Raw genomic sequence first — 18,960 nt, 5'->3', positions numbered from 1 at the left:
TAGCCTAGAGAGAGAAATGTAATGAATTTGCTGACATTTTCTTCCAACTGGATCATCAGAGGCAGAGAACTAATGAGATCAGACTCCTTTTAGAAATAATTTCCAGGGGCACCTGGGTGGCTCAGTTGGTTGAGCGTCCAACTTCAGCTCAGGTCATGATCTCACAGTTTGTGAGTTCGAGCCCCGCGTCAGGCCCTGTGCTGACAGCTTGGAGCCTGGAGCCTGCTTCTGATTCTGTGTCTCCCTCTCTCTCTGCCCCTCCCCCGCTCATGCTCTGTCTCTCTCTCTCTCTCTCTCTCAAAAATGAATAAATGTTTAAAAAAAGTTAAAAAAAGAAATAATTTCCAATAAAAAAAGAACTGATTAAACATAAATAACTATTGAGTCCATAGCCTAAGTATAAAAAAAAGGCAAAAGATATGGACAAGTGATCCAATAAATTAAAAAAATTGAAGTTGGAAAAATATAACTTGCAAATCACAAAATAAACCCACCTCTTACTGTCCGAACCCATGTCCCCATTATTTTGCTTTTGTAAGTTGAGCCATTATCTAAATATTAGAACTATTCTGGAGACTAAAAGGAAAGATTTATGAAAACCTTGACATTAAAACAAAGAGAAATCGAATTTCTGCTCCCAGAAATGGCCACACTCAACATGGAGAAAACGAAGGAGATCCTTTAACCAGGGTCCAGATCAGGGGTCTGCAAAGTCTGTAAAGGACCAGAGAGCAAACGATTTGAATGGTCTCTGTTGCAACTGTACTCAAGTCGGCCTCTACAGCGCAGAAGAAGTACCGGGCTACACGTAAGCGAATGGGTGTGGCTTCCAATAAAACTTTATTTGTGGACGCTGAAAGTTCAATTCGTATAATTGTCATGTGTCACAAAGTGCTATTCTTCTTCTCCTTCTCCTTTTTTCTAAACATTTAAAAATGCAAAGTTTTAGTTCACAGGCCTTACAAAACTAAGTGGCAGGCTAGATTCATCGGGACCTAGATCCTGGAGATGTGTGACCCAAAGACGTTCTTGAGAACCCAGAAAACTAGTTGTCGGGGAGGAGAAGGAAAGGGCTGAGGTTGAGATTTTGATATTGAAACAGATATAACCTACATATGTGTCTTAGATACTGCTAATCTTTGCCACCTCCATGTCTAAACCCAGGGTAACGCGTTCTGAACACAACCTGTTTTCATTTTGCATTCGGTTTATGGTATCATCTTCTTGAGGCTTCACCTGTTACAAATGAACTTTAATCCAAGATTACCTACTGGGGACCTATGTATTGTTCGATATTTGTTCTAGAAAATAGGAAAACGCTTCAAAATCTTCCATTTTAACTGTGGTAAGATTTATCATTGAAAAGTCTATATGAGGAACCCAATAGTTTACCTATTTCAAACATGATATATGAGCTTTTAAAATATGTTTAAATCTGCTTTGGTTCAAAGTCAATTAATCTATGTTTATCTCAAATACCACTAACGTTTGTGTTTGGTCATTGTGTGATTAAAGCCTCAAGCCACTAGTAGGGCTGGACTTAATTTAGTTATTATTTTAGCAGGTTTTTTTTTGTTTTGTTTTTGTTTTTGTTTTTACTGAGTACAGATTGTACTTATTAAACAGTCCCAGAAGTGACCAGCATTCATCCTTGGAATTAACTAAATGAATCCAACCTTTCCTGAACAGTCTCTTTTCTACGTAGGCACACACAGCTGAAGTGTTTCAGGGACAGTGACTCAGAACTGGATAATTATCTACTTATTTCCCGTTAAGTGTTAAGAAAAGCTTACTCATGATGCTGTTAACTTTGTAGTGGGGAAAAAAAGAAGCAAGAAAGCATAAAACCCACTTACATCCTTGGAATAGGAAATAGATTAGTCTCCCCTGCAGTGCCGCTGCTTCCTTCACTGTCCACGCTGTACCCGCTGCCAAAGCTGCTGCCCGAGGAGCCGGTAGACACGGAGCTTTCTGCGGGGCGGTGATTGGTAGGCTTTGCTGCATGGTGTGGGAAGAGTCAACACCACAGTCAATCCATGAAACTCCCCGCGATCTCCAAATGCACAACTCTACGTTTTCTTCATTGACATGGATAACGACACAGCTCTAGCAAGAACTCCACACTTCTTCACCTGCCTTTCAATTTCTTTCCCTTAACCAATAACGTGCTGTGGTAACACTAAGTACTTGCATATTTTCATTGGAGATAAAGAAAAAAAAAAGCCCCTCAATGATGTCTAGACTTAAACCATCAGATGTTTTGAATGAGTTACATAGTAACTGTACCATGACTGTTATTATCGTTTCTACTTGTGGCTTATTTGTACAGTATTGCAATAATGACAAATAAGAATTTTGACTATTTCATGGAGAAAGGAGTTTAGAAAGACTTGGGTTGATAGAAATAGCAGGGGAAGGGAAAATTGCTTATTTTCCAGATTAACCAATAATCTGTCTTTCTCCTGAGAAGTAAAGATGCAGAGTAAAACAGATGATTTCAAGAAGAGGTTGGAGAATTCTGTGCTTGTTTCTGTGTATCTCTCACAACTGTCTCTAGCGGGGTTGTAGATTTGAAGACCTTTGTTTTCCCTTCGGCATTTCTTCATTTATGATTGGGACTTGTTTCAAAAACTCCTTGCGTTTGATCTTGTGGATACAGGAATCCTTATTCCCACAGAAACATTCTAATTTTGTGTTGTATAATGCAGTGGGAGCTTAGTACCAAGACTGTTAGTGGAGTTCTAGATTAGAGGAGATTTGGGGGGGAAATTTTGATGCAAAAAATAAATAAATAAACAGAAGAGAAGGCAAGTGGTTCCTGTTTTATGGAGAGAAGATTTTCTAGGCAAATTTTAAAAATTATTATGTCTCCTGACACATGGTCAGAATATAAGAGCATGAGCTTTGATCATACAGACAGGATTTGGAATCCTAGCTCATTCTGGAGTAAACTTAAAAGGTCTCAGCTTGTGCATTGGATAATAATGGGTCAGTAATGCATATCTCGACTCATAAGATTGTGACCATGAGGAGTGAAATGAAGCAGGACTTCGGTTACTTTCTCTCCCTCATCTTGTGATTTTATTTGCCACACCCCAACCTCTTCCTCAGGGTTTTCCTATCAATCGCTGCTCCCTAGTGTCTTCGAGTATACCTAGTCCCTGACAATGACTTTGCCTTGATTCACATTCTGAGGTAGAAAAATACTTAGAGTCTCTTTCTTCCATAAATACATCCCCATTCAATCAGGAGTTTCTTAAGCAGTTGGATAGATCCACACTACTGGGTGAATTGTGGATACTCATGTAATGATTCTCAGATACCTAGATTTTTATTAAAGAGATGTACACAAACACAGTGACTCTCAATCTGGTGGGATTTTAGTCAAACCAATATATCCAAATGAAGTGAAAAATATAGACATTGTGAGGGAAACCTCTTGAGGACAGGAAATACACCATCAAGGTAACCAGGAACAAATCTTACAAAGGTTCTCCCCAATCACGACCACTTCTTGCATTTTGGGACAACAGATTCTCTAAAGCCATCAGAAGTTGTTATAATATATATTCCAGTGATAGCACTTTCTCAGAATAAGGAAATAAGGAAGAAATACTTGTCAATAATGTATCAGGCATCTATAAATTGGGAATAGCTATTTAGAAACAGTCTTGAATATTGTTAAATAGCCAGTCACCAATGAATTAATAGTACCCGATAGAAGTAGATTTGAGGAAACAGAATGATAGTTATAATGCTTGATATTTTCTTCAACTTATGTAGAGGAAACCCAGATGGTGTATTTAGTGTGAAGTTAGAACTTTTTAAAAGGGTAACAAAAAATATAAAGGATATAGGACTATGATATAAAATTATGAACTTTTGTAAAGTAAATTAAACTGTATAGTCAACCACATGATGAGTCAGATTAGTCAACTGGTTGTAAACAAAGGAAAGCTGCCATACTTTTTGACTAGCATTATATAATCCAGTCGAGGCTATTATTAATATTTTTTTTTTAGTGTGATATTGAATGGAACACTTTAATTTCAACAACTGGAAAATCTCTATATACTATTTCCAAAACAAACCTTAATTAATATGCACTAATTTTTAAATCCATTTATTTTTACTAGATTAAAACAATTTTCAACCAAGAGCAATCTCACAATGTACCAAAATAGCTATTATAGCAAGACTGTCTTATTTACATTTCAAAATATTCCATCTTTTCTTTGTGAGCTTTGATTTTACCTGATGCAATTTCTAGTTCTATTCCTCTTCTGGGAAATTTGAGATGTGTACAGAATGTGAAACAACAAAATAAGAAAGGAACAAGGCTAGAAATAAATTTAAGGAAAGAGTTTTTCATCTTGTCTAGGTGAATAGAAATCTCATTTGGAAAGCTGTGCAAGTGCTGTAGATTTACATGCAAACAAATAATATTTTATAAGAAATATAAAAAGAAAGAAAACCAAATGTAGAGAACATATACATATATTGGAATAAGTCTAAGTCTACCGAACATATTTGCAAAACACAATTATGCGTAAGTTTGAGTCTAAAAACATTTCGGGCAGTTAGACATTAGGTGAATAATTTAATGAAATCGAGATGTTTGGCATTACCTTAACAACACACCTGGTGCTTTTATTCTTAACCTGGTAGGTAAGTGTAGGGTACAGAGAGTCTGACATTTGGTAGTTTCTAAAAATGAACTCAATGAAAAATGTAGAAGAGATCTCTGCTTTATACTGGGCTCTATCTACAGAGCATAAAATGCAGTCAACCATACAGAAATGCAGACGTTTTGATCAACGGGTACTAAGAATCCAAGTATTTTATTAGTTCCTTATCAGATGCTTGAAAACAGTGAGTATATTTACTAATTTCTTTCTCTCAAAACAGTCTCCAAATAAAAATATATCAATTCTGTTACACTGAGCTAAACCTGCATTACCTGAAACATTTTGATGAATAAAGTGCTTTTACGATTTAATATCAGAGGCTAGAGCTTCTGTGATTTCAAGAAATCTCATGATTTTAGTCGCATTCTTTAGTTGGCCTCTCAAAGTCCTTTATCATCTGCTTCTTTCCAAATGTATCTCCCATCGTTCTCCTTTGTATGCTTTTCCTGGAAGCCCACTTAGACCACACACTCTGGCTCCCTTTGGTTTGGCTTTTTTTTTTTCCTCCTGAGCAGTTGCTGGGCCCTTTCTCTTTGTTTGTTATGCTTTTCTCTGCCCGTCACTTTCTCATACTTAAATTATACTTGTCAGTAAAGGCCCAGCTCAGATTGCACCTGCTCCATGTATTTTCCTCATCTTCCCAACCAGAAGCGAACTCTTCTATATCCATACTCACAAAGCACAAGATCACAGGTCTGTTATTGGCAATTACCACTTTCTATCTTTGGCTGTATTTGTTACTTTCAGGATGTTGGAGGCCGAGCCTGTGTTTTCTCCATGGTAGCCTTCTTAAAAGCTTATGCTGGAACTATGCTGAGGCAACATTTAATGAAATAATAATGAAAAAATTAATAATTCTTTCCCTTAACTACATAACAACCATCTGAATGATTTAGTAGATATTTTACTTTTTATCCAGCTGTGTGCTCTATGCAAATCATAAATCTCTTACGAACTGCACCGCTTAATGTGGGAGGATTTTTTCCTTCATGTTTTGTCAAGGAAACTTTGGGCGATGCAATTTTTTTTGTAGCTTTAGAAACAGAGATGCAAATTAATCCATCGTGCTGTATATAGAAAAACACAATCACTCAACTAGATGTTTGTTTTTCCAATCCTTCCAAAAGTGGCTTCATTGAAAGAAATATTTAATGATAAGATTCTAAACACGGGAGCACGAAGTTTGGTGAATTTCAAAGAAAGAGTTCATAACAGAACACGGCTATTTTATCAATGTATTTAGATTGGGAACCACCAGAGGGTGTTATCACAGACATTAGTACTTGTGCTGGTTCTACTAAATCTCGATGTATAGACAGCTGGAGAATTCTGGTTTCTGTTTAAATATAAATATATTTTAAACCAATGCCATGTTTAAATAATATTTTAGAATATGAAAACAAATATGACTTTCCATAGTTTTATGATTTCAAAATGAACAATTTGAAAACATTCTACCTTTGCTTTCTTCTTCTCTTTTAATCAGCGTGTCAGAGAGCATGGACCTATTATGCTTGACTATATTATGTGCCTGTGTCTTACACATGAGAGATGTTTATTTTACAGAGGAACTGAGATTTATTTAATAATAAAATGGATATCTGGAGCCTAAATTTTTGTGCCTACTGTCTTTTTAAACTCCAAATTTCACTGTCAAGTACCAACAAGGAGAAAGAAAGTACCACATAAACAGATGATGGAATAAGCCCACTCCTGTGAGAAGGTTCCTGTACCCTAGAGGAATAAATCCTAGAGTTTTAAATCATTTCTGCTATTCAGTTATTGAAGGGGCATTTCAACTAAACATATTTTATCTTCTGTGAGGCAGTTCAATCTGTTTTAAATTATTTTTTGACCTCTTCATTTTCTTCAGATGCTAGATGGTTAGACATCATTTTGTTTTATTACTCCACCGTGGCTAACCTTAATTAAACCTGGTAGTGTTTTTTTGACTGCACATCTGTCTTCAATTAGTTTGCTCTGTTGGACCCCCCCCCCCACTTCAACTATACCTAAAAATGCAGAACTATCACTGTACCTACCACACGATGGCAGCACTGTGCTCACAGTCCGTGGATCAGAATTGTAGCCTTGACTTTATATAATTATGGACCCAAGGAAATTAAAAAGCTGGTAAGGACTCTAGAGATAGCCCCCTCCAGAACCATCATTGCGCCTTTAGAAAACCTAAGCCCTGAAAAGATTGATTTGTTCCATGTCACACACTAATTAATGAGAGAAAAAGAATAACAACTAAAAAGGGCTAATCCACTTTTCTATCATATTCAATTGTCTCAGGCTGAGGTTGTGAGCTCCCTGCCTACCTCAGGGTCAGTGCTTGGGATGCAGTAGATGGCCTTGCTGCCTGTGATGTTCTGTCACTGGTTTTATGTCCTTGGTCCAACTCACAGTTATATCCAAATATTTTAGGAATTATTTCTAATGGTAGTCTAGAATTTCCCAAATTACTTGGTTGACACAGTATTAATATTATCTTCATAGATATAGTCTATAGGATGTGTGGAGTTAAGAGAACACAGTCAATAGTTATTTTGTTTTTTCCAGCAGTTTAATGACGGAACTGACGTATTTAGAGTGCATATAGTGCACTTTTGCTAGCTTTACCTTGGCGGGACATTACTTTGGTGACCTTTTCTACTTTCTCCCCACTGCCTATCTTTTGCTCTATTTCTCTATCTATTATTATTGCTGTTGTTTTTCTGATTATTTTTACTAATGAGATTTTGCAGTTTTATCTCATTCGTTGCTTTGCTTTGCATGTGAACCTAAAAAGGTCAGGTTTTAAGTTCCATTGTTACCAGCATTATTTGTTAGGTTTTCCCTTGAATTAGGTCCAGTCACATTTTTTATGTTCCCTATGACAGATTAGGAGTATTAAGATGACACGTGGCATTGTACAAGGAGTTTAGAAATTTAATATTTTTAATGTTACCTCAGTATATTCATTATCTGATTTGGAAAAATTCTAAAGAACCCAGCCTCCACCCCAAATGGGATAGGTAGTTTCAATGCAGCTATTTGTAGGAGCTTCCACATATTTCCAAGTTACAAGTTCTTACAAACGAAAGTGCTGAAAATGGATAACTCAGACTTCTATGGGTCATTTCTTTAAAATGACAGATTACTGATATATAACAAACCATGAAAAATGGAATGTTTTCCTTAAAAAAAATCACAGTCTGTCCCTTAAGATAGTCCATATTCACTTAGTATCTTCTTTCAGAGAGGAAGGAGATGCGATGCCTCTTATCTATTAAGTCCCAGGAAAGATAGTAAAGCTTAGTCATGTTTGCCCTCTTCCTTCTCCACCCATATTGGCCTTATGACTGGATTTCCAAGACATTTCAATATAATCAATTCAGTCTGTTTTTAGCTAATGCTATCAGTAATTTGCAGGTGTTTTCCATACTTACTAATCATTCATTCTCTAGCATTAATAGGATTAATGATTACTTCTGGAAACAGAAGTATAGTATGTAACTTCAATATAACAGGTGTTTGGAAATGAGAGTAAAGCTCAGCTAATAACATCATAGGATTTTTTTCTTACATAAATATATGTGATGGCTTAGTATGCTATAGCTTTTGTATTTTTGCTAGAATGTTGCCTTTTGAGTGCGTCTTCCTTTTATAAGGTTTTTGGCTCAGAACTAGTTTTAGAAGAAATAAAATATTTAACTGTTTAATATTTAAATTAAATACATTAAATTCACATCAACTTTTTAATATTTAAAATAAGTACAATTCAAGTGAGGACCAAAATATCCTAGTAAATAATGGAAAAATGTTCAATCAAGATATCATAAATGAAAATTTTAAAAATTACTTGACCTGTAATAAATTTAGGCTATAATTCTAGCTGTGTCCGTAGAGATGGAATCGACAAAGAAATTATTAAGTACCAAGTTTTGGTTTTGTGCTAAAATATGCTAACATAATTGTTATGTTTTTTATCTTTAAAAAATCATATTTGGAAAGGAGAATTGTATTTGGGAAAGATTCAAGATCTGAATTAAGTTCTTAAGAGCAACTCTTAATTTTTCAATATCCATTTAATTCTGCTTTGAAACGCCAATATTCTCTCTCTCACAGTTGGCTTGCAAAACATGCAGGATTGTTTGAGTGGAAAGTAATTGAAAAATAATTAGTTTTGAAAATGTTCTTATATAATCCTCAAATTGATAACTTAGATCATGAATACTTAGATAACAAGAATATCATCTTTATATGGAATCCAAATAGTTTGATTTATATAAAACTTTTGCCTAAAGCAGTCTGATTTATATGACTAACGTTACAACAAACACTATTGTTTTGTATATCATTCAAATGTAGTCAATAAGCCATAGAATAAAGAGGAGTTTGGAGAATTATTTGATCAATGCATATCTAGTCCTATGGGAACTAACCTCTCTAGTTAATTTCATTACCTTCTCTCTACCTTCTCCAAATAGATCATTTTCAAATACTTTCTTTCCTCCCTACAGTTAGCTATATCCCAGCAGACTGTAAAGATTATTAGTGAGAATGAGAGCCAGGACAAATAAAAATGTAATTAATTATAGTTCCAGATGTTTCTAAACTCAAGGATGTTTGGTTGAATATAAACTTAAGTCAATGACTATGCAATTTTTTCTTTTTCAATCTCATTTGAGCCAAACTTATGCTTTTTTCATTCTTCATAATTCTTCCCAGATATCTAATTGGTTATTCAATAAATATTACTAGGAATGGGGGATTTCCTGGGATAGTTATTTTCATCTGTTTTGTTCACTGTAGTATCACTAACACTTTGGAGAGGTTCTGGAACATAACATCCATTTAAAAAAGTATATATGAGTGTGCATAAATGATGTTAATATATATATATATATAATTCAATTAATATTTTCTACAAATGATAAATATTTTCAGAATTCTTTTTTAACTTTAATTATTTAAAAACACATTAAATCCTTGAAAATTAAGAATCAAGAAATAGGTTAAGAGATAAAGAACTTAATTTTTTTCTCAAATTTGTGTCAAATTTGAATCAAAATTGATCATCTTCAGTTTTTCTGACACCAACAAAATTAATTTGAACTATCTAAGACCAGTAATATAGATGATACAAAAGAAGATAAAAGGAAACAATTTATAAACAATTGTTCCAATAAACTTTTTGTTTGAGATAAGGATGCGAATGAAATTTAATCTACCTGTGTAATATTCCCTCCGACTCTACCTTAGGTTAGCAACAGCTTGATTAAAGGCAACTTACCATCAAATTTTGAAAGTCGGAAGTAACAAATATGGATATACATTCATAATTTAACCGAAATCAAGCTCAATAAAATAGTGTAAATATAAAATGAAAAATTGTCATATGTCAATCTTAATTATAAATTAACATAAGTGACAAAGGAAAGAAGGGGTTCTGAAGTATAAGAGATATGAAGCATAGAAAATTCAGAGACAAATATGATAATTCTCTTTTAGAAGAAAACTCCAGTCACCCACTATCTTTGGCTCCTGGAAAAATGATGATTCTGCATAGGGATAGATCAGTGGCTCTTAAACGTTTTGATCCCAAGAGTGCTTTTACATTCTTAAAAAATATTTAAGTTCTCAAAGAACTTCATTTTATGTGAATTATATCTATCACTATTTATCATATTCAAAATAAAGAAAACTTTAAAAGAAACAGTAGACAGGCACATATTCTATTAGCCTTCAAAACCATGATGTTGTCATACCTCATGTAAATGCAGGAAAACCCCACAGTTACATGAGAAAGAATGAGAGGGAAAAAGACAAATAACATTTAATATTCTTGTATTTGACCTTGTAACCCCCTGAAAGTGCCCCTAGGACACACATGGCAAAATCATTGGTCTAGATCTGCCATAAGAAACATGAAGTACAAACCATGAAAATGAGAAGAACCCAATTAGCACCAGCTATTTTTGACAGTCATCTTAAACCACGATGCACATGGCAATTATTCTACGGTAACTTTCATTTTTTATTTTATGCTTCTACTGAAAAATACCAAGCCTTTAGGAGAGTGAGCCTTTCCTAAGAAGATTTATTCTTTTTATCCTCTCTAGCTTTGGAACTTGTTCAATCCAAAACTTCACAACTGTACAGAGTAGAATGAATTAAAAACTATAGCTATCAAAAAATGATGCTTGTCTGTTACATTTTTGCCTAAAAAGAAACCTTTATGGTATGCAGAACCCTACAATAAATAATGATATTTTGCAGGCATAAAATTATGCACATTCTTCCAAAAAACGTTTTCTCTACATGAAGTCTTTAATTTTCTGGTACGTCGATAGTTGGATGAAGCCAAAAGAATGATTCAATAGCTATTTACTTTATGAAATGTCCTCAGTAGTGAGAATGCTCTACAACAAACTAAAAGTATGTAATAGATACATAGAGAAAAAAGTTTCAAATATATATATATATATATATATATATATATATATATATATATATAATTTACCCACTTTTTATACCTCTTTGTATAGATTCCAAATTCATTTTATATAGAGTTGGATAAAATTATGTGACCTATAGAACTTCAAATAATGTGGTTTTGAGTTTGAAATACATTCATGAGGAAAAGTGGATTTTGTTCCTGTGCTCTTTCAAGAATAAATATAGCAGAGGGGCTCAGTCGGTTCAGCATCCGACTTTGGCTCAGGTCATAATCTCATGATTTGCGAGCTCAAGCCAGCATCAGGCTCTCTGCTGTCAGCACAGAGCTGGCTTTGGATCTGTTCCCCTCTCTATTGGCCCCTACCCTGTCTTCTCTCTCTCTCTGAAATAAACATTAAAAAAAAAAGAATAAATATGGCAGAAATTATAACTCTATGTTTTTCTTATGTTTTTTTAAAAAGGGTCCCGTGCTCCTGATTTTACTAAGTATTTCCTTCTTAAACATTTATGTTTTTGTTTGATTTGTAATATCAATATTTTGATGAGATACTGTTCAAGTTACTAATTTAATTAATTTTTATCCTTCAGTATCTTTACAGAAATCTTTGCCTTTCAGTATCTTAAAATACACCGAGGTATAAAGCTATGGTTATCTACATTAATCCTATTCACACATCTAAACGACTCAACACCCCAATCAAAATTCTGCATTTCTGATACAGTATGTTTTCATTTAAAATCAGTAAGTATTTCTTTTGGCTCCTCAAGGATTAATTGTATATTTACATATTCAACACAGCAATGAAATAAAAAGAGAAGAGGGTATTTCCAGAGTCTGGCTCAGTACACATTCCTTTCATCCTATCCCATTCACTAATTCCACCCCCCACTTCCCAATTATCTTGCACAATGGAGAATGGGTGAAAGATCATGGTTTTAGATAATGTAATACATGCAGATGAAAAGTGGAAAAAACCAAGTAATTCATGGATAGGTATCTGGATTTAGGCAAGACTGTCACGTAGCCATATGGTGCTTTGGCATTCCTCTGCCTCTCCTTAGGTGGCATTTCCCGTGGTTCCATGATCCCTCCTACCCAGGTGATAACACCCCCAGCCCCATGCTCATATTGTACCCTCTGTCCAAGGTCCCGCACTGTGTCCCCATCAGCCTTCTCATGCTTCATGCTTCTCATTTCTTTCCTCCATCAGCATTTACTTGCCTGTCTCATTTCCTCAGGGTCCTGCTCCCTGGTGGTAATTTGATAAATTATCTCTTTGAAAATAATTTCTTCAAGCCTAAGTAGTTTGCATTTAAAAAATTAAGTTTAACTTTGTTAAAGATGTGTCATAAGTAGCATTTAAGGGACTGTGGCATGTTACAATTAGATCATGTATTATTAGTCACATCCAATTATATAGGCCCAGAGCTATATCATTTGACTAAGGTGCAGCAGTACTGAAATTAAGTTTGATACCTAGATGGGCCATTTGGTCTTGGAATTCATGGCAGATGAAATGGACATATAAATCCCCAGTGTGAACCAGACATGTGGTTGGCTCAGTGCAGACCCATAGCAATTACTGGAAAAGAACAAAAGTGCCCAGTGATGGTAGATCAGCGGATTCATCTTTGTGAATAAATATCCATAACCAAGAGACCGTGTCTCATGGTCAGGGCTATACATTTACTCTGCGACTTTGCATGTATAGCAGAGAGATTTCTGGCAATAAATGTCAAATAACTACTGAAAGAGTTGAAAATGCATCATCAATCATTTTATGAAAATCTGGCATCTCTTAAATAAAATAAAACTTTAGAAGAGCATTTTGATCTTTACAGACAACAAGGAAAACCCTCACCCCCAGAGAAATAAGCACAGAACTTTGAAAGCTGAAATTATACAATTTGATCCCCTCAGATTTTGGTGGATGTTTGCTGTGTTCACATCATTACAGTTTCAATTTTGTTTCCATTGTAAACTACCCAAAGTTGTATTTCAGCTTTTTTACATGAACACATTGAAATGAGGAATGCAAATCTGTTTTTATTAACCTCTTACATACGTGAATGAAGACTTCACTTCCCAATGAACTCACTTTGATTTCTCTTCTGATTTCTCCTTGACTTCCTTTTGGACCCTGTCCTTCCCAGAAACAGAGAATGCTAAATTCTTTCTGACCAAAAGGAACCATCAACCTCCAGTCAGAAGAGAATGGGACACTGATTAGCTACCACCTTCTGTAACCAACAATCCCTTCTACTCCCAGTGCCCACCCAGCTTCCCAGCCCAGCCACCCCCTGCCACTTGCCCAAGAGAGCACCTCCCACAGAGTGATGGCTTAGAAAGAGTTCACCACGGCAACGTGCAGATATGAAACTCTTCTTTGACAGCTGCTGAAAGTGAGCCTGACTGAAAGCGGAGTTTCCAGCAGTGAGGTCTGTGGAAGTAGGTTTCAGGCTATTCTCCTAGAACTCAGCCACACTTACGAATGCTTAATCTTAATTCCCTTGCACAATTTACTCCATGGTTCATCTGCTCCCCTAACCTCTCCAACCCATTCCAGTGGCCCTTAACTCATTGCCCGGGGTGGAGGGACATTTCTCCTCAGCCTGTAGTACTGGTTCTAAAGTTACAACTCACCTAAAATCTTAGTAGCATGCAAAAATAGCTCAGAAATTTCAAAATGCACTTAAAATGTGATATATTTGGGGTCAACTAAGTTCATGTTTAAGGTTTAAGGAATGCTTCCATTTGTTTTAGTTTGAGCATGGTTTAGAGAAAACTGTTTTCTAAAACTCTGCTCTTTGGTTGCTCCCACCTTCTGAAATGGCACAGCTTGAGTTCAGCCAAACCAACTGGCTTGGAAAAAAAAAAACATTTGCAGGGATTTCTAAACACAAAAGAGTTGTTTAGGCATCAGGATTATCTGGCGCAATCTGTCTAATCTTTCTCTTCAGGTTTCCCAGCGTGCACCTAAACCCCGGAGGGAGAAAGTTCTCTCTGGCTCACTCCATAATTCTTTCTTGACCCATATTTTATGCTACTCCAAGCAAAAATCTGCTGAGAGGCTCACAATATATATATATATATATATATATATATATATATATATATGTGTGTGTGTGTGTGTGTGTGTGTGTGTGTGTGTGTGTGTATATATATATATACACACACATATATTTGAATGGCTCTTTAGGGACAATTTTGTCACCCTTGATAGAAACGATTACAGATGTACACAGAGCCTTACAGACTCTGCTTACTGCCACACTGGGCTTATGCATGACAGGGTTTTATTTCCTTGTTTGTGGCAGCTTCACTCTTGGCCTTCAGAAAAGAGGGTCATGTAGGTACAGTAAGTCTAAATTGTACTCTGCCATCATTTCTAGCAAACTCTAATCGTTTGTAAGAAGTGGAACAATAAATAACATATATGTAAATGACAATTGTTTTATTGAAAGAAGAGTTTGATTTCAAAGGAGACAAAGTATTAAAAAAGCAAAGGTTGAGGCCTCGTAGCAAGGGTCAGGTTGCCAATTCTAGGAATTTCTGGGTGTGTATTCTACCCGTGATCCTAGCCATCTCTCTGACTGCTCACTCAGAAGAAAGGGATAAGGTGATCTTCAGTGAAGACCTCATCTACTAGGTGTGATCAAATGAGAAGATGGCTGATAACATACTTGGTATAATGTGAAGAACTATTCAAATGAAGGGCAGGATTATCAGAAAGCCAATGGGACTATATGGACTCCATTGTGAGGTTTGAAATGGAAGGCTTTTATCTGAACACTTAAAATTAATAATACTTATGTATGCGGTTAGAGAATAGGAACCCGTCGGCTCTTTGTACGTTTACATCTCAGACCAGTTTTTCTAAGCTTTCAACTAATGGCACAGCATTTTATATAATTTGATCCTATAGCATGTTTACCACTAGTTGTTTGGCAAAATGCATGGCTGAATTATATTCTTGGTGCATTTATGGTAGCAGGGAAATAATTATGTTTCACAAAATAGACACTTTCTTTATCGTCTGCTAATACAAAATTAAACAAGAAATGTTCACCACGGCATGTTATCTTGATTATTTCAGTACAGAATGACTTCAGTATTCAGTCACGGCACCTTAAATGTATATGAATATCTGTTACAGCATTATTCAAATAAAGGGAACTAAAAGCATTTTGCTATAGATTTTAACCATATCTAGAAAAAACTCAGACAAAATATTCTATAGAATACTTATATCATGATCATTAAAAATAGAGTGTGAAATAAGGGAAGCATTTGACTACTGTGACCTTTATCATTATGGACTATCTGAAGTAAGAAAATGAGTAACATTAAGAAATCCACTGAACTTATCTGATGGAAGAAAAAGTCACAGGTGGGATTTTAAGTACTTTTGGAAAGTACTGGTAAGCTAAGTAGAAAAGGGTAACCGTGCAGAGGTGATAATCACCAGGCTAATTTAGAAAACATCACTATGTTTTATGCCACAGGTACTTTCCACTGTCCCAAAATATCTGATTCGTTGGAACAAGAACCTATTATAAATTTTGGTTTTCAGAGAATAAAGAGGAATGCAATAGGAAAGTATAAGGCTTGATTTTAATTTGGTGACAAGCAGAGAATCATAAAATCAAGTACTTTAGGGCTAGAAGGGACATAACGGGGCACTAGTATCCTATTAAAAAAAAACCTTCATTTTACCAATGTTTTTGAACTAAATTCAAAGACAATTTTATAATCATCCTCATTTGATTTTTGTCACTGGCAGTAGCACTCTTTCTTGGGAAAAACTGCAGGAATGCTGGGGCAAGTTAGGGATGGATGCAAACTTGCTTTCCTTTCTGAACACAGCTATGAAATCAAGTTTACATACACCCACCCCCCAGAGCGAGGGCTCATGGGATTTGTCTTCCTCCAAACAGAAACCTGGGAAGACCGCAGAGTAGATCAGATGTTCGAGCAAGACATAGCAGAAGTATCACTGAGCAGCCCAGCCCTTATCACTTACTTACATGTTTATGTACGCTTGGTGCTTATTTGGCAGTAATTTTCCATCTAGCTAATAATGTTTCAGACATAAAACTTTGTTCTGCTCCCCACATGGTCTATCATTAGAGATCTCACTAGCAATGGAACAAGAACTATAAATACTCTATTGCAAGGAATCAAATGAGAAAGCAAAAACTGACACACTCATTTTAAGCTGCATCATATAACAATGGCTCAGAACCCAGTAGTTTATGAATGAAATAAAGATACTTTATTTATTACACAGGCACTTGGATATTCACATGCCCAACACATCTGATACACTTAACAACTATGGAAACATGAGTGGAAAATCTCTGTTTGTAGGATCAAGAGAGAACTTTCACCATGTAAAGGTGAATTAGTGCATTAACAATTTTTCCCTTACTTTCCTCTAAGAATTTCCAAAATCCACTGAATGTTTAAAAAGTTACACTTGAAATAATATGCAACAGACACTGATCTACATTCCAACTGGTATGCTAGTTCGAATTTTGAGCAGTTTAAACTTTTATCACAATGCAACATATTTATAGTCATGCTTGAACAGATTAGGTTAGTAGCATGCATTCCATTCTGCAATATGAATATTGTTAATCTATTTCCCAACAGAAGTCAAAAGATGCCCAGTGCATAGAAAAATACAAATAACCGTAGTCAATATATCATGGGACTGATTTTGGGACTTACACAGCGACGAGGAAGTCCTGAAATGCCATGCCCACAAAAGCACATTAAAAAGGGGATAAACATATTTTATCAGACAATGTCTAAAAATTAAAAGAGGAAGGCTTTAAATTTGGGGGATGTTCTCGCTGTGTGCTTTGAATAGCGCCTTTCTGCTCACCTCCTTCTGGCTTGACTGGTCCATCAGACATCACCTTCCTGAGGGCTAGCTGGCTTTGGTCTTGGTTGCCATTGGCTGGTGGAGGCAGATTATCAGACTGAGTTCTTTGAATGGGGAGGATTCCTGCTATGCTGTGTCTGTGCTGCTTCCTGGCATGATTAGACTGACCGCTTTTATGTGCTGCTGTGGCAGTGTGGGTGAAATGGAAACCCAGAGTATGTATCCTCAGATGGAACCAGCTTAAATGTTACTCATGCAAACAGAAGTGATCTTTTGCTCTCTTTAAATAAGGTGGGTTTTCAAATGCCAAAATGACACCACATGCATAGCACTAAAGGGGTTAAAACTGGCTGTTTCTTTGGAAATGAAGACTTTGGGACGTGGGGATAACATCAGTCTATGTTCATTGCCTGGCTGATGTCTCTTGGAAGGAATAGTGTACCTCCATTTGTAAAATCTCTGTTCTTACTAAGTTTTGCTATATCAGTTGACTACATTTTCATAAATTAAATGAAAATACAGCAGTTAAGATGGGTGGATTGTTATTCTTTAATTGATATCTTGACTGTCCTAGGATACCCAATGGCTAGGAAAAAAGTAACCAATAAATTCACTGTTATCATACACAAAGTGTGATCCAACGAAATGGACCCCAGTGTGTTCCTTAAGGAGGTCACACTGCCTCATCACATATGTTTATACATATATTAATATTATGTAATTTTTTGGAAATATGAGACATGATTTTCTTCACAGATTTTTTTTTTTTTGTCAAACGATTAGCAAGTGTCTCACATGGAAAGCTACAATACTTCACGTGCATAATTCATTAAAGTATTTAAGCTTGAAGTGCCTTTTCCCCCTCCAGGTTCAAGAATTTGCCTGCTGGTGGTATTACTCTTCTGCCCCCAGTTTTGGAATGTTTTCAGAGAATCTCACTTCCAATCTGCTCTAACTGCTCGGGTGTGTGCTTTTTTGGTGTAATGCCTGGAAAACTGGCAGTCACGTGTGCTTATAATTCCTGTACTCGAAAGGATATTTAAAGTGCACACACAAAGGACACACAACATTGCGTTGTCTGCAAACATCACGGACACAGCTACCAAGTACTATGAGCCAGGTTGGATGGATGGTGGAGACAAAGGGGAAACAGCCAGTTTTATTGCGGTCCACGTCAATAAAAAAAAAAATTTTAAATAAGAGAGAGAGCATATATATGTATCGGTACTGTCCTTACACAGACAAAGGGACAGAGAACGGAGTGAGCGGGGTGTGCCAAAACACAGAAAGCAGACAGGGAAGGACAGCAGGGAAGGAAGGCAACAGATGAACATTAAGCTGCCATGCTGAGGAATTTATTTGCGTCTTTTACTTGGTTGCAGGCGGAGCTGTTGCACTGCGGCTTCGGCAGCGGCTATGGCAGCCCCTGCATCTTCCAGGTGGGTCTGGGTGACGCTGGTTTTGCTCTGGCTGCGAGATGGTCCGTGAGAGCGGAGGTGACCTTCGGAGGAGGATTTCGAGCTACCAGGACTACTGTGGGATTTCTCAATGGTGGGAACCTGCATGTCTGGTTACAAAAGGGTGAAACAGAGTTAACGTGGCTCCAGCATTCCTCCCATCGAGCCCGGCCTCACGTCATTTGCAACTGTCTAAGATTTATGTTAATGCCGCTGCCTGTTGGGCTTACTTATGTGACTGCTCCCTACTCGGCAATGTGATTAAACATTTGGGAAGCCGTGTGGGGGAGGGGAGTCAAGAGGATGATAATGTTGAGAAGAGAGAAGTGTGAGAAGAGGAAATACATCTGACTATCCTCACGTAAATGAATTATGGTAACTTAACCTTTTAGCAAGCAACTGCCGATTCAAGTAGGGACCAGGCAGGAGACGATAGGCTGCCACTACCACAGAGGAGTTTTAAGTAAAAATGCGGTG

At 36.3% G+C, this 18,960-nt stretch overlaps 1 protein-coding gene across 6 annotated transcripts in view; it reads right to left on the bottom strand.

The window, feature by feature from the left end:
* PCLO (piccolo presynaptic cytomatrix protein) overlaps window positions 1-18,960 on the bottom strand; it is a 419,937-nt gene that overhangs the window by 49,699 nt on the left and 351,278 nt on the right. For 4 of the 6 annotated variants that reach the window (XM_053218536.1, XM_027071762.2, XM_027071764.2 and 1 more), the window contains 3 exons: window positions 18,399-18,593; window positions 17,027-17,209; window positions 1,857-1,998 (listed from right to left, as the gene is read on the bottom strand). In XM_053218536.1, the coding sequence (XP_053074511.1) occupies window positions 1,857-1,998; window positions 17,027-17,209; window positions 18,399-18,593 (520 nt within the window). The remainder of the gene's footprint in view (window positions 1-1,856; window positions 1,999-17,026; window positions 17,210-18,398; window positions 18,594-18,960) is intronic. The other 2 variants (XM_027071767.2, XM_027071768.2) reach the window with 2 other exon arrangements.

Source organism: Acinonyx jubatus, chromosome A2, assembly GCF_027475565.1.
Source record: "Acinonyx jubatus isolate Ajub_Pintada_27869175 chromosome A2, VMU_Ajub_asm_v1.0, whole genome shotgun sequence".
In the NCBI taxonomy this organism is placed as follows: Eukaryota; Metazoa; Chordata; class Mammalia; order Carnivora; family Felidae; genus Acinonyx; species Acinonyx jubatus.
Note: the sequence above shows the minus strand (reverse complement) of the source record. Positions and strands in the feature narration are given on the sequence as shown.